Source organism: Pavona decussata, unplaced genomic scaffold (genome assembly GCF_977016875.1).
Source record: "Pavona decussata unplaced genomic scaffold, jaPavDecu1.1 SCAFFOLD_16, whole genome shotgun sequence".
Classification (NCBI taxonomy): Eukaryota; Metazoa; Cnidaria; class Anthozoa; order Scleractinia; family Agariciidae; genus Pavona; species Pavona decussata.
In genome coordinates, this window is record NW_028145439.1 from 4,259,234 (window position 1) to 4,286,644 (window position 27,411).

Consider the following 27,411-nt stretch of genomic DNA (forward strand, 5'->3'; position numbering starts at 1 on the left):
GGATTTCTTTTTTCCGAGTATGCCTGCCTCTCTTTCTAGAATAATCATCATTCTCATTCATTCACCGGGCTGGAAATATACCATCACATTTATTTCATATACCACACGTTTGACATTCAAATCCTAACAATATGCAGGATGTTTGTCTTATGAACCTAGTTTAATGGCCTTAGCTTCCACGAGTCTCCTGTAGCTCAATGGTAGAGCATTCGAACTAGTAATCAGAAGTTCTTATATTTGACTCCTGATAGGAGCACTCGGATTTCTTTTTTCCGAGTATGCCTACGTCACTTTCCAGAATAATAATAATCATCATTCTCATTCGTTTACCAGGCTGGAAATATACCATCACATTTATTTCATATACCACACGTTTGACATTCAAATCCTAGCAGTATGCAGGATGTTTGTCCCATGAACCTAGTTTAATGGCCTTAGCTCATACGAGTCTCCTGTAGGTTAGTGGTAGAGCATCTGAACTAGTAATCGGAAGGTCTTAGGTTCGACTCCTTATAGGAGCACTCGGATTTCTTATTTTCCGAGTATGCCTGCGTCCCTTTCTAGAGTAATCATCATTTTCGTAGTAATAACTTATATACAATATAATTTCAAGCAGATTACAGCTTCGCATAATATGGCATAAATGTTGACTGTGCGCTTTTGTATGGTCACAAATCAGAAACCAGATATTACAAAAATGATGAAAATTATCAAATGATATTTAACTAGTTATTTAAAAAAGTCGTGAGGTAAACTACTTTGGCAGTACCTTATTTCCGTCAATCTTCATGACCAGCGTCCATCCACCGTTTGTGCAGTTTCCATTTGCAGGGTGGGCATCAACCATATGGCAGTAAACGCTAATGATTTGACTCCCCACTATCATTTTGTAGGCTTTGCTCTCATCGCCGCTGTAAAACAGATGTAGCAGATAAGACCTTTGGTCATATGTCTCAAATAACTTAAAAATGGCTGCTTATAAACAGCGTCAGTTGTTAGAAAGCCAATTAACTCTAAGCTATCCACAATTAAAAATAGACCGACGTTTTCATCGTGCTCGTCTAAAATGCTTTTGAAAGCCAAGCTAAAGGTAAGGAAACGAACTAAGTCAACACTGAGGGACAAACATCGTTTGAAAGAATGTTCATTGATTAGTGCTTGATCTCAGTTGAACTCGCACTTTATTCTGAAAAGCTCACTTTTGAATAAAGTATATCTGTATATATGTAATCAAAGGTGATATCCCAGGCCTGGGGTTAGCTTAACCATTCTTTAACAATAATAATAATAATAATAATAATAATAATAATAATAATAATAATAATAATAATAATAATAATAATATTAATAATAATAATAATAATAATAGTAATAATAATAATAATAATAATAATAATATTAATAATAATAATAATAATAATAATAATAGTAATAATAATAATAATAATAATAATAATAATAATAATAATAACGCTCGATGGATTTACAGGGCGTGACAAGAATGAGTTAATTATAATATAACTATCGTGAAGACCAGCGCGACTTGGTTGGTGCTTCTGGGTGTACTCAAGAAGCTGGCGTCGGCTGAGCCTCGACCAACTCATACGCTTCTTACGTGCTTTAAGCAACCTCCTGCGTTCATCTATAACTGAATAATGCACGCTCGGTCGTTTACCGTTTGTTATTTGCCTCATTCAGGAGTTCCTTTGTATAAGTTAGCGAAAGCCGACTCTGAACGTGCAATCAGATTCTATCCGCGCTAAGTTATCACCCAGTACATAAGTTAGCACCCATTGCAAAATAAAAATGTCTTAAACGGAGATTAAAATAATGTGACTTGAACAGTAGTTTTTTTGTGACATTTCTGTGCTTAATAGTGCTGTTCAGAATATCGAAAGATCCCAACAAGTAAACTAGCCAACTGCTAAATTTTAGATGGCCACCAAGCCCATATGAAAAACAAAGGTAACTTTACAAATTGATGTGACTTTTGCAAAGCGAACAAGAACAAAGCTTCTTCTTTTAATGATAAGAATACCACTTAGTGTTACCCCGTGGTCTTAAATTAATACTTGCGTTAGTAAGGTATTTAAGATGGCGTACTGTTACTCACAACTTTTTGTCATAAATTTCCTTGCATGACGAAACTGCAACACAAAATATACAACTGTCACGTTATTAAATGCATGCTATTAAATATTGCAAGCGGCTCTTGACGGGAAGTTTTCCTAATAATTAAGTGGATAAAGCACGATGGAAAACTGCCAAAAGGCATTTCTGAACATGTAGGCAATGTATGAATATGCTAACATCTTTGCCATCAGGAAATTCTTTAAGGCCAGTTGTGCCGTCATGGCGATCACCACGCTGATATCTCAACTCCACAGAAAGACAGAATGAATGCAAATTTCAAGGCAGTTCACGACGCAAAATTTTTGAGACAAAAAATGTTTAATGTTTTCTGCAGGTTTACTTTCGTGCTCGTGCGATTTTAATTCGTATTTTCACCTTCAGTGTGTTGCGCGCGCGATTTTGATAGAATTTCGGGTTCATCCAGCTGACGCCCCTCATCCTTCGTAGCTATGGTGTGTGCAAAGTTACGCATACGTTCGCAGCTAAAACCCCTTTTTAGCCTCCTTTTCGCGACCACAATTTGTCTCGACAATGAGCTATTCTTCAAGACCTAAATAAGCTAACCACGTCCAACGAAACTCGAAAGGATTTTTGTGTCAAGCACTGCGTAAAAAGCTGCGTCCATATTTAATTTTCTCCTCGTAAAAAGTTAAGATTGAAAGGCTTTTGAAAGATCAAACTCATCTTAACTTTAAAAATCCAAACTATTATTACTGCATCCACCTTTTTGCAAGGCACGTTTCCATGCACAGTTTTCATGTCCGTAGGCACAATCGACATGTGGTTTAATTTTATTAAACATTCCTTTAAGATGCCCAATTAACCTTACCTGGTTCACAGTCCCTTCCGTCTCCGTAATATCCCGGTTTACACGTACAGTTGTATGATCCCTTGGTATTATTGCACACAGCATGAGCACTGCATTTGTGTGTTCCAGTGGAACACTCGTTGATATCTGTAAGGAAACGCCGTAAATCTTTAGTTAATTAAAACTACTAAGATCGAAGGGATATTGAGTAAAATTAACCCACAAACTCGTCAAGTAGATTAAGGCTATTTTTGGTCTGGATAGCTTCTAAAATAAAGGAAATCTGATCCAATTCCCAAATCATAATTTGAAGTTAGTTGTGTATGCAAGTCTTATCTCCTTCTTAGAGTCATTGCTTTCTGATCTTGCCTAGCTTAAGGATATTTTACACGTGTTGATTAATCGGGCCAATCTGCTCCAATTTGACAAAGACCATACCTGAGCTGGCGAAACTGATCTGTGGTAGCGCTACAGATGTTTCTAATGGTGCTGATTCTCACCCTGCACTATTGTAAAATGTACATTAGCCCATGCAATTGAATCTGCTGATCGGGCCGATATATCGGTAAATTAGCCTTTAACCCTTTAAGCCCTAAAAGTGATCAGCCTCAATTTTCTTCTTGTAATACCGATGCTTATAATCCATCAAATATTTTCGCTTGCGCGCGATTGGTCTAAACGCCTCACGTGACCGAATATACCCCAGCTAAAACTGGGGAATATCCGAGGATATTCCCTAAGTCATATTCCCCAATTTCAAAAACTTCAAGGAGCGTCAAGTTTGCAATTAAATGAATGTCAAGATGGGGAAACTGTTTGCTTTTGTGACAGAAGAAGAGATAAACCTGCTGGTCGATAAACCAGCACCAGAAAACAACATACGCTCTAAACGTTTTTGACTGTAAAAACGGAATGTTCAAATACTCAAGCTCGTATTTGCGACATTTTCTCTTGGTTTGAACTCTGTTTAACAGTCCTTGAATTAAAAATGTAAAACTGCAAAATATGAAAGGCGAAAAGTTTTAGCCCATCTCATTTAAGAGTATTTATGGTTTTCTTTCAGTCTGGCGAAATGAAAAAGCCATCAACAAGCTATTAAACGAGTTTAAGTAATAAGCTCGAAGCTCGCTCACACGACGGCAAATATTACAGTTGTAATTCAATGAGAGCAATTCGTGCTGGCCTGGATATAAGGAATTTAAATAACGAAAACATAAATTTCAGTACCATTACTGACGAGTTCAAGCCGGTAAATGATGCTATCAATGCTCACCTGGTCGAGATCGCTCGCGAACATAAAATCTCGTCCACGAAACAAAAACCAGCCATGATACCCCGAGATGTCGAAATTCTCTGCGAAGAGAAGCAGCTTGTCCCACTCTCGAGCAACAAGTTTAATCCTCAGTGATTGTGAACGACTTCGTTGCTGGCTCCATTCAATGTCAAGTTAGCAAAGAAAGCGCTTTGATGGAATCCAGCAAAAACAACCGGTGGCGTCGTATTCGACTGCAGCTTCAGCTTCGATTTCTTCACAGGTCGTTTTCGGCTAGCGAATTCTACAATTGTATTTTCGACATAAAGTGCTGCTCCGATTGAACACGTGATAAAGGAAGAGAACGACAAAGCGCTGGCTGTTTCGTTGACGGCAGTTTACACTTTTTACGGAATGTACTTTACAGTTTTTCGCTTTCAGTGATCTTTAGCTTGTTCTCGAGAGGTAGTTAGATTCCTTGTAACCTTATCCGCCACTTGTATCTTGCTTTTGTTTTTCACGGAATTAAACAAGTTTACTTTCCTTTCAAATGTTTTACCTTTTCCCCAAACAAACGCTTTCGACCTGAAGCGAAATCTGACGTGGAGATTTTGGCAGCCAACTGACAAACTTTGACGTGATTGACATATGACAGAATGGCAGATCCTGCCGATTCCCGCGAGATTCCCGCATGTGGCGAAAAATATTTGAAGGATAATAAACACAATAGCCTCCATTTGACTTCAAAAATATGCTCAGATATTTGTCCTTGGACATTATCTGCTCCTCGAAGCTCACAGTTTTCCTCGAGCTTCGCTCTTGGAAAACTGTTCGCTTCTCGGAACAAGTAATGTCCGCGGACAAATATCTGAGCATATTTTCGCGCCAAATAGAGGCTATTGTTTATTTATTCAACCCCTGAGGTCATGAGAATTAAGGATAAGATCACCCAAGGAGAATTAACTTGATATTTTAATAACTCCTTCCAGGTACTTTTATCAGAAAAGTATGGGGCAAGACAGGAGAATTTGCTCTTTGATATTTAACAATTATTCCATGAGCGAGCGTTGGATGTGAGATGGTAAATAGAGAGCTTTAGATCCAGGACGCGACGGCTTTTAGGACGCGGTGACCGAGCAAAAGACTAGAACGAGAACACCGTTGTAAGCGCGGGAAAAATAAACTTTAGTTTTGCGACGCGAGTCTATTCGACGCGGTAATTCAATATTACAGGAATATTATTGTTTTGACGAAGGAAAATATGGCATCGTTCAAAAAAGCCCAAGAAATGTTGTTATTGTGCTTGGAAGAAGAAATGATTGACGACGAAGAATTTGCTTTGTTGTACGAGGAATACACACCTCGGAATCCTCCATTTCCGTACCCGTCGTATGATAATTTTTCTTTTGTAAACAAAGATCCGGCGGAATGTAAAGCCGATTTCCGCGTGGAGAAAGGAGACCTTCCCTTACTTGTTGAAGCTTTGAGAGTTCCTCCTATTTTCAAATGCGTCAATGGAACTATCTGCGATGGAACTGAAGGCTTGTGCATAGTGCTGAAGAGGTTTGCATTTCCGTGCCGATATTCAGATATGATTCCGATATTTGGACGATCGGTGCCAGAACTGAGCCTCATCAGCAATGAGGTTATCGACTGGATTTACACCGAACACGGACACAGAATCACCCAGTGGAATCACGGCATTTTGAACCCAGCTTTACTGAATACGTACTCAAATGCAATCTACAACAAAGGAGCTGCTCTTGATAACTGCTTTGGATTCACAGATGGAACTGTGCGCCCCATTACTCGACCGATAGTGAACCAGAGAACTGTTTACAACGGGCACAAGCGAGTCCATGCGCTGAAATTTCAGTCTGTCACAATACCGAATGGACTGATTGCCCATCTCTATGGTCCTGTAGGTAAATACTGTATTTCCTTTCTTTTGCACTCTCCCTCCATCAAGTCCCCCCCCCCCCCCCCCCAAAAAAAACAACCACAATGCTCTTATCATTGATTTTGTCATACACTTCTCCTTTTATTAGTCCATAGTCCATAACTTTCTATAACCCCTACTCCCTCCCCACTTTTGTGAGATCTAAAATTAATATCCCCCTTTCAGGGACCCAAATTTGATGTACCCTTTATGTTCCCTGTAATCTAAACCACACCCCTCCCTACTGTGAGGCTCAACTAAAGGAAATATGGTATTTGGAAAATGCAGAACACTCAAAATGATCAAAAGTTGATTTGCTCACATAACACAACATTTTCCCTTACTTTTAATCTTACAGAGGGAAGAATGCATGATGCAAGGATGTTGGCAGTGTCTCAATTGTACGATGATCTGGAAGGTTTTGCTTTCAACCCTGCAGGAAGAGAGATGTGCTTATATGGGGACCCTGCATACCCACTCAGGGTTCACCTTCAGGCACCATTCCGAGTTGGCGTTTTAACCAGGCCAATGGAGATGTTTAATGAATCCATGAGTGCAGTTCGTGCATCTGTGGAATGGCTATTTGCAGACATTATTAACTATTTCAAATTTTTGGATTTTAAGAAGAACTTGAAGATTGGTTTAAGTCAAGTAGGAAAAATGTACATAGTTTGTGCAATTTTACGAAATGCATTAACATGCCTTTATTCTAACACCACAGCTGATTTCTTTGGTCTTGAACCACCAGCATTGAATGACTATTTCATTTAAAAGTCTCTGTATACTTAGGAATGTACCATTTTACTTTTGAGGGGGGGGGGGGGGTGGGGTATCTAACTAGAAGTACATCTATTTTCTTTCACTTGTTGTCAATTGTTTATGTTGTTTCTGAGTCCTCCATCACTGAAAGTGGTTTTCAGGAGGATCCTCTAAAAATAAGAATACATAAAATAAAACACTTAGAATAAACAAGAAGTACAGATGTACAAATGACAAAGAATTAAAGAGCTAGCAGTTCTAAAATAGAAATAGAAAGGAACTTTTTAGAGTATTTACCCAACCCTCACCTCAGAAATAAAATGGTCTTTCCCTTAACAAAGTGACAGGAATTAATGTTAAAAAACGGACAGTGTCCCTTTAACTAAATCAATTAATACATAAAATGGCATACAAAGAGTAACAATAGTGAAATTGACTGTTCATAAAACACAATTTACGAATAGGAACATCAACTGTCTCAAAAATCATCTCTGAGAAGCGAAAGTCAAAATTACTTATTAATCACTTTTTCCAATAAAGCCATCAGTACTTTCGTTTGCTCCTGTTGTTGCTGCATCATCAGCATTTGACTGTTCATCAACTGTTGTTGACTTTGTTGCTGACTTTGTTGACTTTGTTGTTGCTGTTGTTGCATCATCCTAAGAATTTCATTTTGCTGCTGTTGGATCTGCAATTGCTGTTGTCTGTTGACCTCCATCTGCTTCTTCTCAAAGTCTTGCTGCTATTTCTTCATTTTTATTTCTTCTTGTTTCAGTTCATAATTTATCTCAGCTCTCTTGGATAAATACACCATTGCATCACTCCCTCGTCGACGTTGCCGTTTATTGTTGAAATCGTCGTCTTCATTTTCACCTGCTGCCGACTCTCTTTTCCTGGTCTCTGATAGCTTCTCCATGGCCTTCAGCCTTATGCTTTCTGCTTTTGCCCTCTCACTCTCAACTTTTTTTGCCCTTACGGTATCCGCTTCATGTACTTCGGCATCTGCACTTTCTTCTAAAGCTATGATCGTATCCAAAGCATTGTCCAGTTCTGAGGGCTCATCTGGTGCTATCCCTGTAGCTTTTTCCTCATCTCTCAGCTTTTTCTTGTGTTTGTTGACAAGATTCCCTACGTGGTCACGAACCGAGCGCTTATCAACACTAAATTTGGGAACTGAACATTTGTTTAAATTGTCTGCAATTTTCTCCCAAATGCCGCTTCTCATTGTTGACCCATTTTTGGTCGAATACGGGTTTAGGTTGGCGACTTCTCGACACAAGATTATGTCATGGTCTTTCGTCCAACACATCACCGAACTAAAAGAAAAAAAATAACAACAAAAACTTGAAAACCGAGTTGAGCTTATTATAATTTGAGCTCAGATTTGATAAGAGCTTAAAGTGCCCATATCGGAAAATTTTTTATTTTCTTATCTGAATCTAAACATCACCCTAAGAACTTCAGTGAAAAAATTTTTCGATTTGCATAAAACGCGAATTTTTTATGAATTTTATAAGACGTTCAAATTTGCCGCCATTTTGGCCCACCATTCGCATTAGTCTCCTCTCGGTTTAGCAAGAGCTGTGACGTAGATTCAGGAACACGTGACTTCAGCCTTTCTCTGGATCTCACTGAAAACAAGTCGCGGTATTTCTGCACGTTTCTCGAAAATGCAGGAAAGATGTGTTGCAGCGAGATGCGGAAACATCAAAGACGAAGCAAATGGAATAAGCATGCACAGGATTCCTTTCTTTGGCACTACATGCCCGCAAAGACTGAGGAGGCGAAAGAAATGGATCGATTTTATGCTGGAGCGGAGGAAGATGTGGACGCGCGCCTGGAAAGACCTCGTCCTTGTGCTCGATGCACTTCAATGACGAGGATTTCACAAGGCTGATGAAGTCAGGTTTAAACTTAAAACGTGAACTGAAGTAGGATGACATCGCGTTTGTGCTTATCCTTTAAAACAGCTAAGCGAAAGGAAGACGAAGACCGAGAGACACCTTCGAAGAGGAGCAGGGAAAAGCGAATGGTAAGCTTTCGATGCTGAATATTCACACCCGCTTGTGACATTCTAAGCGTTGTAACCTTCTGAGGTTTATAGTTTGACCTCACTGTTAACTCAGTCGCAAGTTTTATAAAATATAGCGTAATTGTTTTGGTATATATTCTCATAGATCGTGAGATCCGCGAAGTTTCGTTGAGACCAAGCTCTCAAAAAATAGTAGCACAAATGCTACCACTGATGTAAATAGATCGATGCGAGAACGGTCGCACTCGGCGGACACAGAAAACATTGTAAACCACGATGTAGATAAGGTAGATAAACTGCAGCAAGAATTCAACGAGCTCAAACAAATATTGTACACACATGTGTTGCAGAATTCTGCAAACAATAAAAATGTTGAAAAGTATAACAGCTTTATCTCTGAAAACCTAACCACCACAACGGGGGTTCAAAATAAAAAAGGGCACAAAACAAATAACAAGCGCAAAGAGCGTAGAAAAAAATGGGCAAAAAATTGGATTGAGATACAAAGAGAAAAACACGAGAAATTCATGAAGAATTTTTCAAACAAACAACTTAGCGACAGCCTGTTAGCGTTATTTCTAAAGGGCTCAAATTTGTCCCGACACCGGTGACAGACACGAATTACATTAGACGCCAACTCTTGTTAGACTTCGAACATTTCGCAAGACGTATGCGCCTAAAAGATACAATGGATTTTGTAAACTGTGGGACAGTGACAAAAAGGAAATTAACCTGTTCATTGGACAAGCTAACATCTTCCATCCTACAATTAAATTTACGGCCGAAATTTCAGAGAACGAGACAAGCTATTATTATCACAGTTCAACACGTGTCCTTCCTGTAGTTCCGCGAGAACAATGTCGCTAGTCAGCGCTTCCCAATTGCCTTCGAGTTCCTTGCAGCAGTAGCACTCGCTGATATTTGCTAGCAGATCACGGCTACAGTTACCACAAGTACATCTACATGGAAAATAATTCCTTCGAATGTTTGTGAGTACTTGGCCATAGTTTTGACAGATGATAATGAAGAGCGCGTATGCAAAATGCAAGGTGAGAACTTTACCATCCACTAACAGGCACTCTATTCTCCAAGCGTTTCGTTAAATCTTCCTCGAGTCGTCGCTTCTCCTCTTGTTCCTTGCGATATCTTTTTAGCCATTCTTCGTCTGCTATCGGCTCGTCCGCGTACGGTTCGAGTGTATCATCATCTTCACACGTATTACTTGTCTCGTGGACGCCATCTATCGCCTCGACTTCGACGCTTTCAAATTCGTCCTAGCTGCTTTCTTCAGCGGTTTGCTCACTTTCCGTGTCAGATAAGTTTTCTGCCATGGAATATACTTATTTGGAGCTAAGTTTTTCCTTCCTACCGGTGAATCTGACGATTTTCTTTCTGCCGCGAATGTACTTTACTGAAGGTCAAGTGAGTGCATAGACTCGAGAGTTCCTGAATGTACGTCACAGACCATGTCACGTGGCCCTATTGTGAGCCTGTCGGCATTCTCATCAGCGGGGCGGGTGGACCGCAATAAAATAGGATTTTAAAGATTTGTAAAATTCATAAAAAATTCGCGTTTTATGCAAATCGAAAAATTTTTTCACTGAAGTTCTTAGGGTGATGTTTAGATTCAGATAAAAAAATAAAAAATTTTCCGATATGGGCACTTTAATTTTGTGCTCAGTCCACTAAAAATTCATTCCTGCATGTTCTCAGCAAATCCACGCGTAAAGCTGCTAAAAAACACGAGTAATTATTCAAGAAGCTTTCAAAAGGCATAACTTAAAACTTACTTGGAGGACTTCGCCGAAGCCATCTTTCTCGGTAGCTGTAAATAAAGTTGAAAATGTCAGAACTTTGCTGTGTTTCCGCCGTAAAAATCGCTATAATGTTTGAACATGAATCTAGGTTTCGAAATATATGTGGAGGTGGTACATATTAAACCATTTTCTTCAAAACAAGAAGGATTTATACTCACGTCTTCTTCGCAACGCCAAATCCTTCTGTTTCACGTTCTCTACGCCGTCACGACGCGGCAAATCCTAGGGTGGAGCATGCGCAACATGTCTTGTCTGCGGAAAATTACTTCCGGCCGCGTCTCAGAACCGTCGCGTCCTGGATCTAAAGCTCTCTATTAGCCAGCAAGGCGCGAAGCGCCGAGTTGGCTATAACTAATCTCATATCCAACAAGCGCGAATGGAATAATTGTTTTATTAAATTCTCTGCGTTTGGATATTGCTTTTGAAGTTTACTGAATTTTTATATTTTAAGAAAAAATTTCCTTCAAATTAAAACGACCGGATGTTGAAGCAGCCTCCGACCAAAGCGCGCGAAACGTAATGATCACATGACACGAGCAGCTCTTTGCAAACGGAGTTGAATGAAAAACCGAAAGCGGAGAAAATGGGACACAGTTGGACATCTTAAATTCAAGAAACGTTTAAATGTACGAATTGTAACCTTTCTGAGACTAGCATTCAAGTGCTTTTGAAGTTCCAGCTCATCGAGAAGCGTAATAGTTGTGCACATTTGAGCAAATGTTCTGCTGTGTGGTGCAGAGCGAAGAAAGAGATCAGGGCAAGGACGGCTTTTTTCATGCTGAACTGAATTCCTCGCGGACGATTTAAAACACTTCAAGCAAGTCCAAGTGTACGAGGTACAACCTCACTGAGGCAAGCATTCAGTGCAAGTTTTTAAACTTCAAGCTTATTTGAGAAGCGTAAGAGCTGTGCACATTTGTGCAAATGTTTTGCTGAGTGGTGCCGAAACGAACATTATGGCTGCCTCTCGTACGGATTTCATAGATGAACTTTTCCTGAAGTCCTCGTAAATGCGTAAAAACATAAAGACAGGCATTGAGCTCTTCCTAAGAAATTTCTTCGATTGGCTTTAACCTCTTACCGCCAGGATTTGCAAGCCATCCTGAAATTTTTAAAGGTAACCGGTTGTTATTGTTGTTGTTATGTGATCTAAAAATCGTAAAATCTTGCAATTTTGAAGATTTTAAAGGAAACTTCAGAGATACGTACCATTAAATAGTGTCATACCGAACTTTGTGGCTTTTATTGTTGTTATATTGGGATGGCGTTGTTTGGTATTTCTTTCATTTCTTTTTTTTTCTACATATTTCCGAAAAAACTTTCGCTTCTCGCCGAAAAAAAATTTCGCTTAGCGACACCCGGGGCATTGGTTTTCCATATAAGGTCAAACTACGGTATATGAGCTGATAACCGAGATTTAGTGAACCAATCAGACCGCTAGAAATGCAATATCCGAGCCTGAGAATTTAACAATAGGGGTTAAAGGGTTAATCTCCAAATGCGTTACGTTATGGGAATCTCAAACTAATGTTAGGGCGCAGTTAGTGGAGAGGTTGAATGCAATCTATTTTGATCTAATTGAAAAAATGATGTTTTAAAGAACACAGTGAAAAATCGTCGACTTGCCAATCAAAACGTCACTCGAAAATATATATTCATGTTACTTGAACAACTTCGCGATTATTCGAAGTCGTTCAAATTGTCGAATGTGAGCGAATTATCAAGAAACTAGACTGCTACCAATAAACCAATGACGTTCTACTTGAGGAAGAGAACTATACGTTCACTGTTGTGTGTTTAGACTCGGATCGGTCCACAAAACTTTGAATTTGGTCATTTCACATGGTTGCCAGGACAACAAAAAAATGAGCCAAAAATACAAATAGGATTTTTATGTCTTCAATCCGATCTGTTGTTGATCTGTTTATTCAGTTATTGAAGTATCTTTAGCAGTTTTGTTGTGTTGTGTGACATGATGTCACGATACCAGGGTCACGGGTTAGGGCCCGGACAATCAATATTGTACCACCCTCTTGTGTTCATGACCTTTGCACCAAGACACGCATCACGTTCATCGACAGGATACAATTAAAATTTTTTCTGAGCGAATTCAGCTGCCATTTTTTTTCCTGCCCCTTCCCCGTGCCCCTTTCCTATTTTCCTAGTCCTGCGTTTTGGTTCCCCTCACCTGTACTTGGCAAAACCATTAATGGTTAATTCAGGATAGTAGTAGCCCTTTCGCTGATCTTGTAATGAGGTGGCTATGGGCCTTTGATCATAGCCATACATTAGTTCAATTTGGATAAAATAAATAAAAGGGGCTATGAGCCTTTTGCTCATAGCCATTTTCACCAAATCGTGCAGGTTTGTTTGTTATCTTTTACCCTGCAAACAGAGTCCGGGACATGCAGCACTCAGCAGTAATATTTATGTTAGAAGGGGTGAAGACAGAAATGTATAACGCACGTGCAGGGTCATCGTTTTTTCTTGAATATTATCCTTTTGTTTTTTGACGTTTTCGTTGTTTTCGCCTTTGTGTTTGCTGAAATAAATCAGATAAATTCTACAAAAACGACAGTACCGACAAACTTCTGTCTGAAATAAATGACTGGTGCAAGTTTCACGACGTTAAGATTCAGAGACGACTGTTTGTGTAAACTGTAAAGTACGTGATTTGTTGTTATTATTATTATTATTATTATTTTTTTCTTAAACAAACAACAAATAAACAAAGATAAAAATCCAGAATGGTAGGTTAAGAATCCTACCTCTCTCACAATACGTTCCTTTGAATCCACTTTTACACGCACAGCGATATCCTTTGTCAGTGAAACCTGTTTGACAAGTTGCATTGTTCTTGCAAGAATTCTTCAAACAAGCGTCCTAGGAAAGGAAGAGAATACATCAATCGACTGTAACTTTCAAAGCGCCTCGGGTCGGCTTGAATTCTGCAGATTAATATATTGATTTAGACATCAACCAATCGTGAAATTTGCTTTATTGAAAGCTATAAAGTTCGGGACACACTAGCAGCTATAGGGACATGTAGCAGGGAGTTGGAGCGGGGGCATCCCGCTTCGTGTGCACTGCAATATTTTCTAGCGGGGATGGTTTTCAAAGGCAGTGCACAGGATGAGACATAAAAAATTTTGGTTCACTTTGTCCCCGCTTAATGACGCATAAATTCAAACCAGCGAAACTAAATGCAACATGTTGTGACGAAAATGTTTTTCATAAAAACGACGTCACACGGAGGAAATTGTTCCTGAAACATGTCCCCCTTCATGTCCCTGCTATATGTACCCCAGTGTGGCCCGACCTTAAATGTAATCGTGTAAATAAATTCAGCGGTTATGAAAACACTTGAGAAACATTTTTGTCTCCAAGTCTACCCTTCTTCTGTGCCAATTCTTTAATTTTTCAAACTCACTTACCTTTGAACCACGATAGAAATAATCTGGGGCGCCTACCAGGTCGTCTCTGCTACCTTCATGAGTAGCATTGTTCAGTTCACAGTGGTGTCTTCCATTATCACTTGCAGTAGTGTTAAAGTTATAACTGACACAGTTGGGTTCCATGTAGCAGAGAGTTCGGCAAGAACCTTCCGCGAAGACGTCAGTGGTATATATCACGTGATTTTCTAAACGTTCACCATCATAATGATAGTCGGGCATAAACTCCAGTTGGCGACAATCATCTGAGAAATGGAGAGTTGGCATTAAAACAGAAAAATATGATTGAAAACAGTAACTAAGTTCATATTGCAAGAAGAGACGTTATCATAGAAAGAAAAGTAATCACATGGCAAACGATACTTCTCATATGTTTCTCTCTCTTTTGTTATCTATTCTTTTATAGTTTAATATATTTTTATCTTGTAACGATGTGCAAGAATAATGTCAAAAAAAAAATAATAAACTGAAACATGAACTGAAACTGAAAAACTGAAGCTGACCGAAGCACGGAGACAGCCAAGCTGTTTTAGCATATATCATTATTGTCAACATCAGGACGCCACCTGCTAAATTTCATTAGATTCTGCTCACGTTTTCAATCGTGCAATTTTTCGATGGTCTTTCCTCTTCTACTACGTACATAGCTAATTCCCCATTCTACAGTCGCGGGTTAACATAACATAACATAACATAACATAACATAATAAAACACAAAAACAACACTGGTATCGAGGGCTACGAAAACTACCTACGATTCCCAGCCTAGGTTTACGGACATTTGTTTGGTTTTGTGTTTGCATTTTCTTCCCATCACCTGCTACTATGAAGAGCTTCCGCCCGCGCTAATTTGCAATCCGAGCCATTTACTATTTCGAGTGGTACTAAGCTTTTTCTTCTTAACTATTCAGTTTTCATTATTGCATTAGTGCAAAACTTGAAAAGTCTGGGAGTAGCAGTAAATTTGGGTTGGTATCCAACCCTAGCGAAGTGGACGTTTTTGCTGTGTAGTGATAACACATAGAAGCAACTGTGAAGAAACAACCTCAACCTGTGACGCAGCAGTATTTTGCAACAAATTATCCATTACGAGCAACCTATTTCTGGGTTCTTATGCCGATTAGTCGTTGCAGGTTAAAAAAAAAAAACATTTTAAGAGAGTTAATTTGCGCAGAGATCGTTCGTTCAAAACGTTAAATGTCAGCCGACATGAAGGGACAAGTCGTGGCGACTTGTCCCTGGAGCAATTCCCTTGAAGAATTTTCACGACAGCACTGGTCGTAGGAACCTTGTCCAACGAATATTTCACAGCAAGAGACAAACATAATTGGGAGGGAACAAGTCCAGAGCATTTGTCATTTTAATTCTAAGCAGTTTAGAATTCGTTTGGCAAATCGCAGGGACCAACCTTTGGTCCTTTGGACTAAATGAAAATGGGTAGTTAACAAAGTAAGGGGGTGTTTACATGTGAAAACTCGCACCGGTGCGATCTTCATTCCGTTATAACATTGTGATTTTATATCGTGTTTACATGAAGGGATGAGATTTCATTCTACGTTCAAATGATAGGACACTTCATGCCGGCCGACGTGTGTTTAAATACCAAATTTGTGATGGTGAGGCTATCTTGGATTGGATGTGAAAAACAACGCATGCACTACCCCTGGGAGAGTGATATCACGCCGGGACGAACAGTCGTACTTAGTTTACATGACATCGGAACGAGTTTTCGTACCCGAATGGAAATCTCGCTCTGGTATACGTATAGTAACCGGAGTGAACTCGCACCGGTATGACTCGCTACTGTATGAGATTTTGTGGTTGTATCATGTAAACGAATACAGAGCCACAAGAGGCAACCGGAGTGAACTCTTACCGGAATGAAGGTCATGCCGGTTCTATGTAAACACCCCCTTAGACTAGTCGCCGGAGCTACTGTACTTCCGACAACAAGTCTCAGAAACTTTTCTCCTCGTGTGTCCCGACCTTACAACCCTTGCAGATGAAGAACGGCTGTGTGGAATTTCTTGCCGAACAGATACTCACGATACTTACTAATTGCCGTCTCAATTCCTACTTTCGAACGAAGTTTTGCTTCCCTTAAAAGTTCGGCATAACGCAAGTCTAGTTCGTTATTTGAAATAAGTTTTAACTAACTCATAAAGTTTCATTCAGTTTCATAATCCATTCGTTTATTCATTCGAAGTCGGATTGATAATTAATCCCAGAGCAAGATATAAAAAAAATTATTTTGCCTAATTAGTGCTGAATTAAAAAAAATATAAGAAAATGTACCAACCTTGTGAACTGCAGAATTGCCCTTGGATCCGAGGAAACAATGCGATTGTACTCCAGAACATAAAAAACAATTGCAAAACCATGATGGTACAAATACAGTGTTAGACACTCAGGCGCAAAATCCCACTCTTGGGCTTTGTTGCCCAGCGCCAGCTTATAAACAGGTGACAATATTATCTTTTGCCAGGTGCCAAGGCTGTCAACGGTCTTGCAATCTTGTGTACTCAGGGAACAATTGGAGTTTGCTCCAAAACCTAGTGATGATAGTTTGGCATGGACCGTTTGTCCTTTCTTTCTGCAAATTATTGCCTGTGTTATTTTTCGCGATTATCCTTCTTTATGGCCGCGGCTACAATGCGAAAAAACGGCATCCGCTAAAAAATAATTAAAAGAGAGACTGAAACATAAGTAGTTAATAGTGGCTAGCATTAATGGATCAGTTTGGTTTATTTACAGGTAAAGTGACGTTTCGCACGTATATCTCTGGAACAATCTCACATCCCTCACGAAAGTTTCGATAACAGTTAATTTGTGCGTTTTATGGTTTTCCCATTTAAAAATATAGGCCGATTTTGATATATTAAAATTCGTACTTAGCTGCGAGGCCTAGGGGAATAAAATAACACAAATGACATTGAGGTTCATAGATGAATAATTAATTTCTTCTGTTTTATTCCTCTAAGCTATTATTGGGTCTATTGTTTTCGTTAAAAAGAAAGAAGATTATTCAGGCTGTAATTGTCCGAAAAAAAATTAACTCTGTTGTGTCCCGTTGTGGGCATGACATCCGTGACATCCAAGTCCAACATCTCAGACCAATACTCGACACACTTGCATTTACATATTCGTATTCAGATACTTTTATTCCTGGTTATCGATTTCGTTTTTCCTCTTTCTAGAGGGTTCAAGATTGCGTGACTTTTTCCAAATTTCTTTATTCTGAAATGGTTATCTAATTTACAAGGACTGCGAAGTTCTGTTTACACAAAATCCGTTCAATTTCATAATACGTTGGCATAATATTTCAATATTAATGTTTTGAATGGTTCCAATTTTCATCCTGAAATAGCTTTTTTTCCATTCTTGTTCTATGTGCGGTAAAAACAATTCTATTAAACAATTAGACTATGAGCTCAAAATTTCTAATGCGTGATATATAGTTCTTGAGGGTCAAGCCCAAATCGACTAACACGCATAGAAATGGAAAGCGAATAATCTAATTCTTCTAGTATAAATCTACTAGTCATTCAAAACTTAACGACAAGACAGGTTCACGTTTCTTTTATAAATAGGTCACGCCACGTGATACTTACTCCCCTCAGTCAGTCCAGAACCGAATAGATAGTGAGTAGTGTAGCCAATAAGAGAACAGCGCTCGCGATAGAATGCTAGCAGATTTATACTACTTATATTTCATTGCACATATGCCACATATAAACATTCAAATCCCAGCAGTGTGATGGATGTTTTGTTCCTCGAACCTAGTTTTCAATGGCCTAGCTCCCACGAGTCTCCTGTAGCTCAGTGGTAGAGCATCCGAACTAGTAATCGGAAGGTCTTATGGTTCCACTCCTGTTGGGAGAACTAGGATTTCCTTTCTCAGCGTATGCGACGTTGAATATATAATGCATTATTCTCATTTCTGTTATATTATCGTATTGGTGTTGTTACATGTTGTCATGGTCAAACAAGGACGTTACAAACCTTCTGAACTGCAGAATTGCCCGCCGATCTGTGAGAATAAGTCGAAGGAAATTCAAACCATAAATACAAATAGCATGATGGCAACCGTCTTCCAAGTTGACTGTCAATACTGTTATCGACAAACACCTTTGTTGCGTTTCCCAGCTGTAGCCAATGACTTAGAGGATTGCAGAGGAGATAATATAAGGTATGGATTTATCACTCAACCACTGTTTACATGTCAGTTTTAGCCAATATTACTTAATTAAAACATTGGAATATAGCTAACAAAAGACACATCCGATAAACACACGTATAACACAATTCAGCTGCTGCTGGAAACTTTTACGTTTTGTGCTCGAGACAAGAAATACAAAAGTCTTCATTCTTTACATTAGGAGCAAGAATATGGAATACCATACCGAATCACCTAAAACAACTAAAGTACAGTTAAAATTTTAAACAAGATACACGATTTGCTTATACGAATTCGTAAGAATGAAAACGAATATTTGCGAATACTTGCTTGTATTCTTCACAAAATCAAACCACTTTAATTCATGGCTTACATATATAGTCATAATGACTCTTTTTCATTTTTCATTTCGTTTAATGTTGTACCTAACACAAGCTAACAATTTCTTGTTTACCTTACATTTGAATTGTAAATTCTCAAATTTCTATTGATATTTTCGTTTTAACGTATTCCCTGAAACAGGCTAGTCTGGATCGAGCATTGCCATTGTAGGATTGGCGAAATTCTATTATTGCCTCTGATTGACCGTATCTTTTTTTCCTGAGAACTTTTAATTCAAGGACATTTTAGATGACTAATAGTATTATGATACTACAGATGAGCAATGTTGACGCCACAGAAAAATAAATTGCAGTAAACAAGACTCCGGAGGTACCCATGCAGCATTAAAAACATTTAATAACAAAGATGTTGTTTCTTGATCTTGTCACATTGACTAAGAAGAAGGCGCGAGATTAAGAAAGAACTCTTTGACTTTCGGGGAATTTGAACCCACAACCTCCGGATTTGACCATCTGTTGCTCTACAGATTGAGCTACGAGGCCAGACGGGAGCAAGTCGTAGACGATAACGGTGGTAATTGCGGCAATGTGAATGTGAAGGGTACAAATGAATGTTGTGTCGCTAGCACTAATTAAGGAAACAAATGATACAAATTTAGTATTAAAAAAACTTGTACCAAAAATATTTGCAATTCCGGCTACCTAGGAGAGGTTTCCACTTGGAGGACCGTATTCCTCTGAACAATTTTTGGAGAAACACACAATTTTGTTAAATCAGTTCCAAACGTCTAGTCCGGACATAGTGACAAGTTTATGAAATTTGTGTTAGTGGCTTTTGTAAATTTAGTTTCAGAAGTCATCTATGTCCTAAAGTTCCTTTATTTCTCTAATTTTATTCCATGGCCTGATAGTTAAGCTGATGCAACTAAAATGATCTGTGTTTAACTAAAGTAATATTTGTATTTTCCCCATTCCTTGTTTCCCTAAACGTGGTTTTTGTTTGCTAACTCTGGAGTGTTTTTGGTACAAGTTTTTGTACTGTTTGTGTTTATTTGTGTCCTTAGAGCTAGCGACACGACATTCATTTGTACCTTTCGCATTCATGTTTGCCCAAATTACCACCATTATCACCACGATTTCCTCGCGTCTGGCATCGTAGCTACGGACGATGAAATCTGCAGGTCGTGGGTTCCATTCCCGCTAAGATGTCTTCCTTAGTCTCGCACGGTCTCCTATTTTCTTACTGGGGCTAACGCTCAGTGGTAATTTTATGAGTTCACTTAGCATATTTTCGTTTTAACGTATTCCATGGAACAGGCTAGTCTAGATCGAGCATTGCCATTGTAGGATTGGCGAAATTCTATTATTGTCTCTGATTGACCATATCTTTGTTTCCCGAGAACTTTTAATCCAAGGGCATTTTAGATGACTAATAGTATTACGATACTACAGATGAGCAATGCCGACGCGAAGAAAAAAAGTGTCAGTAAGCAAGACTCCGGAGGTACCCATGCAGTATTAAAAACAATTAACAAAGATGTTGTTTCTTGATCTTGTCACATTGACTAAAATAGAAAAAATGGATTTTACAACATACTTATATATTCTGTGGTGGATTTTGAGGTTTTATCACAAACTGCAGTAGGAGAATAAAATGCCAGAATGTTCTGGTGTAGATGGCTGGAATTTTGTATGGGGAGCAGGGATGACGCAGTGGTGGGAGCACTCGCCTCCCGCCAATGTGGCACGGGTTCGATTCCCGGGCTCGGTGTTATATATTTGTTGGTTGATTTTGTTATTAGTTCTCATCCTTGCTCAGAGAGGATTTTCTCCTATTTCCCCGGTTTTCACCTCTCCTTTAAAAAACAAATTCCGATCTGTAATCTGAGGACCACAGGTTTGTCATTCGTAAACAGACTGTTTTTTAAAAGTGTCATACTCGTTCAACAAAGTTAATTTATTGATTTCTTTCTTTAATTATTCTACTTATTTATGTATGAGAAGACAAAACCCTTAAAAGGATAATCAAGGAGGGTAGCACTAATCTGCGGAACTGCAGACCGCGGAACCGCGGAACCTGCGGAACCTAGAGAAATAACTAGTTTTTTTTCCAACTTACATACCAGGCATAAGGTTACGGCTGATTTCATTGCTGTGTATAGACACGGATTTTTTTTTTTACATGATTCGACCAAGGGAAAATGAGATTTTCTCCTGATACGACTGTATGATTCGACGGTCATGATTTGACCGAGAGGTTACCAAGCTTATCGATGAACTCGCAAAATCATGAAGGTTCTGCACGAAGACTTGAGGTGGCGGGTGATTTATCACCAATATTTGAACGGGAGCTCGATAAAGGAAACAGCCAATGTTCTTTTTACGAGTACCGCATTTGTTTTAAAAATCCGTAGATTGTATCGGCAACGTGGCGAGGTGAACCGAAAGAGGAGAAAAGGACGGCAATAACATTTGTCGTGGTATAATCAGCCATAAAACGACAGTATGTTGCCCTCAAGAATTCACTTCTCTGTTTGGCAATCACCCTCAGCTGAAGTTCAGAAAAGCAAAAAAAAAAGCTTAAGACGTTTGGCAACCAGCCATTTCATATACCAGCATATACTGGAAGAGATGGAATTTTGAGGGAAATAATTTTTGTATACGGTGGTGTAACAGCAAACTTTGTTCGACTTCAAACAAAGGAAAAATAATGAGTTAGACGTGCCTTTTTGTACATAAAACCAACGCGCAGAATCGATCGACACATTGTTGCAATGCTAAGACGGGTCCCTGTAAAGGCATGAAACCGTTCTAGGTATATATTCATGTATATAGAGTTCCGGCTTGCTCTTTATCATGGCCTCTAAAACTTTGTTTTCTCTATCTGTTCCAATACCAGGCAAAGAAACGTTTATGCTAGCATATATTGTTCAAGATATTCATTATTGTTCAAGAAACCAAACATAAACAAAGCAAACACGAGCTTACAAGACAAGATTCTTTGCCGTCCTTTTCTTCTCTTTCGGTTCACCTCGCCACGTTGCCGATACAATCTACGGATTTTTAAAACAAATGCGGTACTCGTAAAAAGAACATTGGCTGTTTCCTTTATCGAGCTCCCGTACATATTATTGGTGATAAATCACCCGCCACCTCAAGTCTTCGTGCAGAACCTTCATGATTTTGAGAGTTCATCGATAAGCTTGGTAACCTCTCGGTCAAATCATGACCGTCGAATCATACTGTCGTATCAGGAGAAAATCTCATTTTCCCTTGGTCGAATCAGGTAAAAAAAAAAATCCGGGTCTATACACAGCAATGAAATCAGCTGTAACCTTATGCCTGATATGTAAGTTGCAAAAAATAAAAAAAAAAACTAGTTATTTCTCTAGGTTCCGCAGGTTCCGCGGGTTCCGCAGGCTCCGCGGTTCCGCGGTCTGCAGTTCCGCAGATTAGTGCTACCCAATCAGGGACCATTTTAGGCCCTGACGCTATTTAAGAATGAAGACGAATATTTGCGAATACTTGCTTGTATTCTTTTAGAAAATCAAACCAATTTAATTCGTGGCTTACATATATAGTCATAATGACTCTTTTCCATTTTTCATTTCGTTAATGTTATACCTAACACAAGCTAACAATTTCTTGTTTACCTTACATTTGAATTCTAAATTGTCAAATTTTTAACGTATTCCCTGGAACAGGCTCCGGGTCTATCGAGCATTGATATTGTAGGATTGGCGAGATTCTAATAATGTCAATGATTGACCATAATTTTTTCCCGAGAACGTTAAATTGATGGACATTTTAGATTACTCGTAGTATTACGATAATACAGATGAGCAATGTTGACGACACAGAAAAATAAATTGCAGTAAACAAGACTCCGGAGGTACCCATGCAGTTAACAAAGATGTTGTTTCTTAATCTTGTCACATTGACTAAATTAGAAAAACAGTAAGCCTATCAATATTCAAAATGGATTTTATAACATACTTTAATATCATGTGGTGGATTTTGAGGTTTTATCACAAACTGCAGTAGGATAATAAAATGCCAGAATGTTCTGGTATAGATGGCGGGAATTTTGTATGGGGAGCAGGGATGGCGAGGCACTCGCCTCCCACCAATGTGGCTGGGGCTAGAATCCCGAACTTGGCGTTATGTTCGGTTGAGTTTGTTATTGGATTTCGTCCTTGCTCCGAGAGGTTTTTCTCCTGGTACTCCGCTTTTCCCCTCTCCTCAAAAACCAACATTTCCAAATTCCAATTCGATCTGAAATCTGATGGCCACAGGCTCTTCATTCGTAAACAGACTGTTAAGTTTATTTATTTATTGATTTATTTATTTATTGATTGATTGATGTATTTATTTATTTATTTATTTATTTATTTATTTATTTATTTATTTATTTATTTATTCTTGTATGTATGAGAAGACAAAACCGTTAAAATGATAATCAGGGGCCATTTTATGCCCAGGTGTTATTTTAAAGGTCCCTACCCAAATTAAGACATGTACAGGAAACATGAATTTCAAGCAATGTATATGCTTTTACATGAATTTTCACTACCTCAAAAAACGGGATAGAAAGGTTGTGTTTTAAAAGATCCATTTAGTTTATTTAACAAATGATCGGTCTAGAAGAAACAGATAACTCTCCAAATTTTTTTTTCTAGGTAGCTGATCTGTGGTCCCACAGACAGTGCTGGGTCACTGTTGCCCACATGAAAGTCAGAACGTTCAAACAAAGTCCTCTCTCAATGTTGTGATTTTTTATAACCACTAGCCGGTTTAATATGAGGAATAATAAAAATTTTAAGCGAAAAGGTACATTGCAAACGGGTTTCATGCAAATTTTTAGCATTATGAGACAAAAGTTTTATAAATAAAGCACAGCAAAATTTAGGAGTAAGTTTTCAGTTACATGTGACACACCTGGCGATTTCATACGCCGATCGCAGCGAATTATATTTGATTGCCTGCGAAAATCGCTTGCGATTCTCGCCCCCGATTAATATAGACACACTTGTCTATTTTTTTCGCCAATCGCGGCGATGTGGCAATTTCGAAAAGTCATGTGATAAAATTTCTCAACCTGATGGGTTGACTTAACTGGCGATTCGCAGCGATGAGTGTAGAAAATCGCGGGAACGGGCACACTTGGCGAATACCGGCAAATTTAATTGCCCGATATCTGACATGCCAGATATACGCCGATCGCAGCGATCGGTGAAAATTGCAATCGCTGCACCGGGCACACCTGGCGACTTTCGCCGATCGCGGCGATCGGCGTATAAAATCGCCAAGTGTGTTGCCGGCTTAAATAGATTACCAGGACAAACTAACCCAAGATTTCTGCATAGCCCAATCATTAATTATATATACAATTTGCGACTTAAACTTCAGTCATGCTCTTTTGTATGAGAGGGTAAGTATGACTGTGATGAGCTAAGCTTCTAACGTCTTGTGAGTACTATTGCTTGCTCTTATTGCTGTAGGGTGCTGTCAAGGGCCACATTTGGTTTGTTCAACTGACGAATTCCTTTTGTCTTCATATCAAGTACTAACCACAGTTTTTCCAACAACATGAATGGTGCACACCCACATACACGTTTTATAGTTTTATACAGCGCCAAAGGGTATGGTTTCTGACCTGTTTTGGTCTGAAAATGGCTAGGGTGTAGATTTTAATAATTTTTGTCTGATTTTCTTAAAATGGGTATCGCTTTTACAGAAACGGGAATGGATTCTAGAGACCAAGGATGCTTGCCCTTTACACAAACCAACCGGATGAAAATTTTCGGCATAAATACGAAATGATTTAGCTTGTCTTAACAGAAGTAGGATAACATGCAAATTTATGAACATCAGCTTTAATTCCCAAAAGGAGTGAAAAAAAATGCATCACTTTAACCAGAAGCCCACAATTTCAGAAGTAGGTTTTACATGGATTTCGGTCTCTCAGGGACCAAGTGAACTGTCCGTAATAGAGAGATACCCGTATTGTAGGGGTGTCCGTAAGGAGAGGTTCCATTGAAGATTGAAGCACCGGTGAAAAATAAAAAAGGTAGGAAAGCAAGACAACCACGACGACTAAAATATGTAATAGTCCACTTTTCATGTTTGCTTTCTTAAAGTTTTATTTTATCAATTGCTATTCTGACTTTTCTCGAAAATTTATTTTTAAATAATAACAATTACAAAAACAACAACGGCAATTCTTCGTTCCTATCTGATACATAAACGCACTTCCTATTTAGTAACTGCTGCCCGTCGACCATGCCATTAATATTACAAATAACAATTAGAAATAAATGTATATATAAAGTTCAAGTGGTAAACTTTGTTACAGCTTGCAAAACGATTCTACATAATTTTTACCTTCATCTAATAAGACAAAGTTGACCGCAATATTTAACTTAACTAAGAGGGACCAAACCAGTTGGCTGACATTTTACTTCCACTTATATCTTTCGGCTCAATACCCTAAAAGGTACTACCATACCTCTGTTTAACTGCTGGCAAAAAGGAAATTATCATTTCATGCACGTGCACAAAATGTTCGTTTTCAATTTTTTTACTTCTTGCCTCGCCATTGCAACTTCACGTATATAAACAAAAGCCTTTCCAGTTGACAATGAATGTTCCCTAAATTTCGAAATAAAACATTGGCTAAATGGAACACGAAGCGCAACTGCCTTGTCCTTGCTTCTCATCGGCCGATGTCTGCCGGGAAGGATTTATTTTTTCAAATCAGCTGCAACTTTGCACGGGCAAATACAACTGTTCTACTAATCAGGCATCTTGTAAAGAAATCTATCCTTCAATAAAACTATTTTTATGTTCTTTGAAGCAGTTCTGTAAACAAAAACTACACATTAAAAATCAGCCTCTACAAAACGGCCAGTTTGAGCGTATACTACGCCTAGGCTTAAATTCAAATTACTTTAGTTAACTTCGTGCTTCCGTAGTTCCCTTTTCACTGCACAAAGATGAATCCCATGGTCTTGATGCTTTTGTCTCCATTGTCCGCCCCTTCTTTAGCTAGAGCCTCGTTTCCACACGTGTTATTTTCGTTAGGTTCTCCACCACTTCCAAATCCAATTCTGGAGTCAGTCCATTTACAGTCGTCTTTGTTGTCACCAAGTATACCGATTCTTGCCTTAGCATGGTGATAAAAGCCACTCTTAACGTTAAAGCCTTCTCTGTTACATTTGCGCTGCAAGGATGCCTGGGAACCAATCAGCGACTTCCACGAGTTACGACCCAGCAGGGTAGGCTGGTGTTTCCCGTCGACAATGATTGAATACAACGAACTGGCCTGCTTATTTATGACAATAAACCTGATCTGTTGGCCGATCATCATACCGAGGCAGATCTTGGAGAAGGAGGTGTTCCAGTAGGTTGGTAGCTTCGTCTCTTCTGTGTCGAATCCAGTCTTTCCTCCAGCAAGGTTGAAGGTTTTTTTGTTCGTCCAACGGATGGAATCATAGTGAAAGGTTTTCTACAGATAAAAAGTTCACGTTATTAAACAATCACTTGCCAACTCAATTACCATTAATAAATCTGCCTAATTTATTCCAAAACGTAAACCATGGAGTTCTACCACCGATCCTGGAAACTTAATGATGAACACATCAATCTTACATGTGTAAAAAGGTCAGCTAGCGTTTTCGTAAGGCCAGCAACAGTCGGTTGCTAGTTGAGGAAATAAGATTCGGTTTCTTAAAACTTTCTGCAACTTAGATTTTCAAGCGTTCGAAATGGTAGTGAAAGGTCTCCTTCCCAAATAATAATATAGATATTCGCAAGAACAGCCAGTTGCACAGAGGCACCGTGCCTTTGAACAATGTACGGACTCTGACCTTCACTACCCAACGAGCGATTTGTGTGTTTTACCGCCGTCAATTATAATTAGTTTACGGCGACAACCACTGACCGCAAAAATACAGAAACGTGAAAAAAAGAAAAGTGGATGGAAATCCGCCAGTCACAGCACACGAACATAACCTTTTGATCCCCGTTGTGCCAAACGTTGTTGTTTTCTAAGAGGTCCGCTGCAGTGATTGACCGCAGTGAAAAGGGTAAAGGTGCCCGAACACGAGAGGACATGTTGCAGGGACTTGAAGCAGGGACATAGAGCATTAAAAGAATTTCTTAACTTTCAAAAATTCGCGCGGGGCAGAATCCTCTTCTACCCCCTCCTCTCCTCCCCAGTCTAGATAGGCTTAACAATTATTTGAAAAGATTGAAACTTCCTACCTTATTGCCATCAATCTTCATGATCAGCGTCCATCCGCCATCTCCACATGCTCTATTGCCAGTAGTCTTCATAGTCATGTGACAATAGACATTGATAACTTTATCATCCACCATCAGTGGGTAGGCTTTGCTCTGAAAGGATCTTATAAAGTGAAATGATCATAACAGAGCCTTTCAAATTAGTTCAGAATTTATTATTATTATTATTATTATTATTATTATTATTGTTGTTGTTGTTGTTGTTGTTGTTGTTGTTGTTGTTGTTATTATTATTATTATTATTATTATTATTATTATTATTATTATTATTATTTTCAGAGTAACGCATGTTAACTCCAAGTGTAACCAGGGAAAAGCAACATCGACAATCTTTATAGAGCAAGAGGAGGAGAAAAAGCGGAAGTACCAACAGAGGGTGCTGGACGTTGAAATGGGA

At 38.9% G+C, this 27,411-nt stretch overlaps 3 protein-coding genes across 8 annotated transcripts in view; 1 reads left to right on the forward strand and 2 right to left on the reverse strand.

Moving 5' to 3' along the window:
* The window catches only part of LOC146487448 (uncharacterized), a 54,919-nt gene that overhangs the window by 4,730 nt on the left and 22,778 nt on the right, over positions 1–27,411 (reverse strand). Inside the window, exons 1-7 of one of the 6 annotated variants that reach the window (XM_085088162.1) lie at positions 18,195–18,298; positions 16,492–16,839; positions 14,175–14,437; positions 13,509–13,623; positions 2,963–3,088; positions 2,114–2,147; positions 770–911 (exon numbers count right to left, since the gene is read on the reverse strand). In XM_085088162.1, coding sequence (XP_084944288.1) covers positions 770–911; positions 2,114–2,147; positions 2,963–3,088; positions 13,509–13,623; positions 14,175–14,437; positions 16,492–16,573 — 762 coding nt within the window. In that variant the 5' untranslated portion in view covers positions 16,574–16,839; positions 18,195–18,298. Of the gene's footprint in view, positions 1–769; positions 912–2,113; positions 2,148–2,962; positions 3,089–13,508; positions 13,624–14,174; positions 14,438–16,491; positions 18,149–18,194; positions 18,299–24,827; positions 26,218–26,975; positions 27,118–27,411 lie in introns of those variants that run through there. The other 5 variants (XM_085088151.1, XM_085088156.1, XM_085088149.1 and 2 more) reach the window with 5 other exon arrangements.
* Positions 5,287–6,903, forward strand: LOC146487449 (uncharacterized). Its single transcript, XM_085084625.1, has 2 exons — positions 5,287–6,118; positions 6,491–6,903. The coding sequence occupies exons 1-2, from the start codon at positions 5,455–5,457 to the stop codon at positions 6,901–6,903; spliced, it is 1,077 nt and encodes a 358-aa protein (XP_084940751.1). The 5' UTR covers positions 5,287–5,454.
* Positions 7,263–8,206, reverse strand: LOC146487450 (uncharacterized). Its single transcript, XM_085088803.1, has one exon. The coding sequence runs from the start codon at positions 8,198–8,200 to the stop codon at positions 7,634–7,636; it is 567 nt and encodes a 188-aa protein (XP_084944929.1). The 5' UTR covers positions 8,201–8,206; the 3' UTR covers positions 7,263–7,633.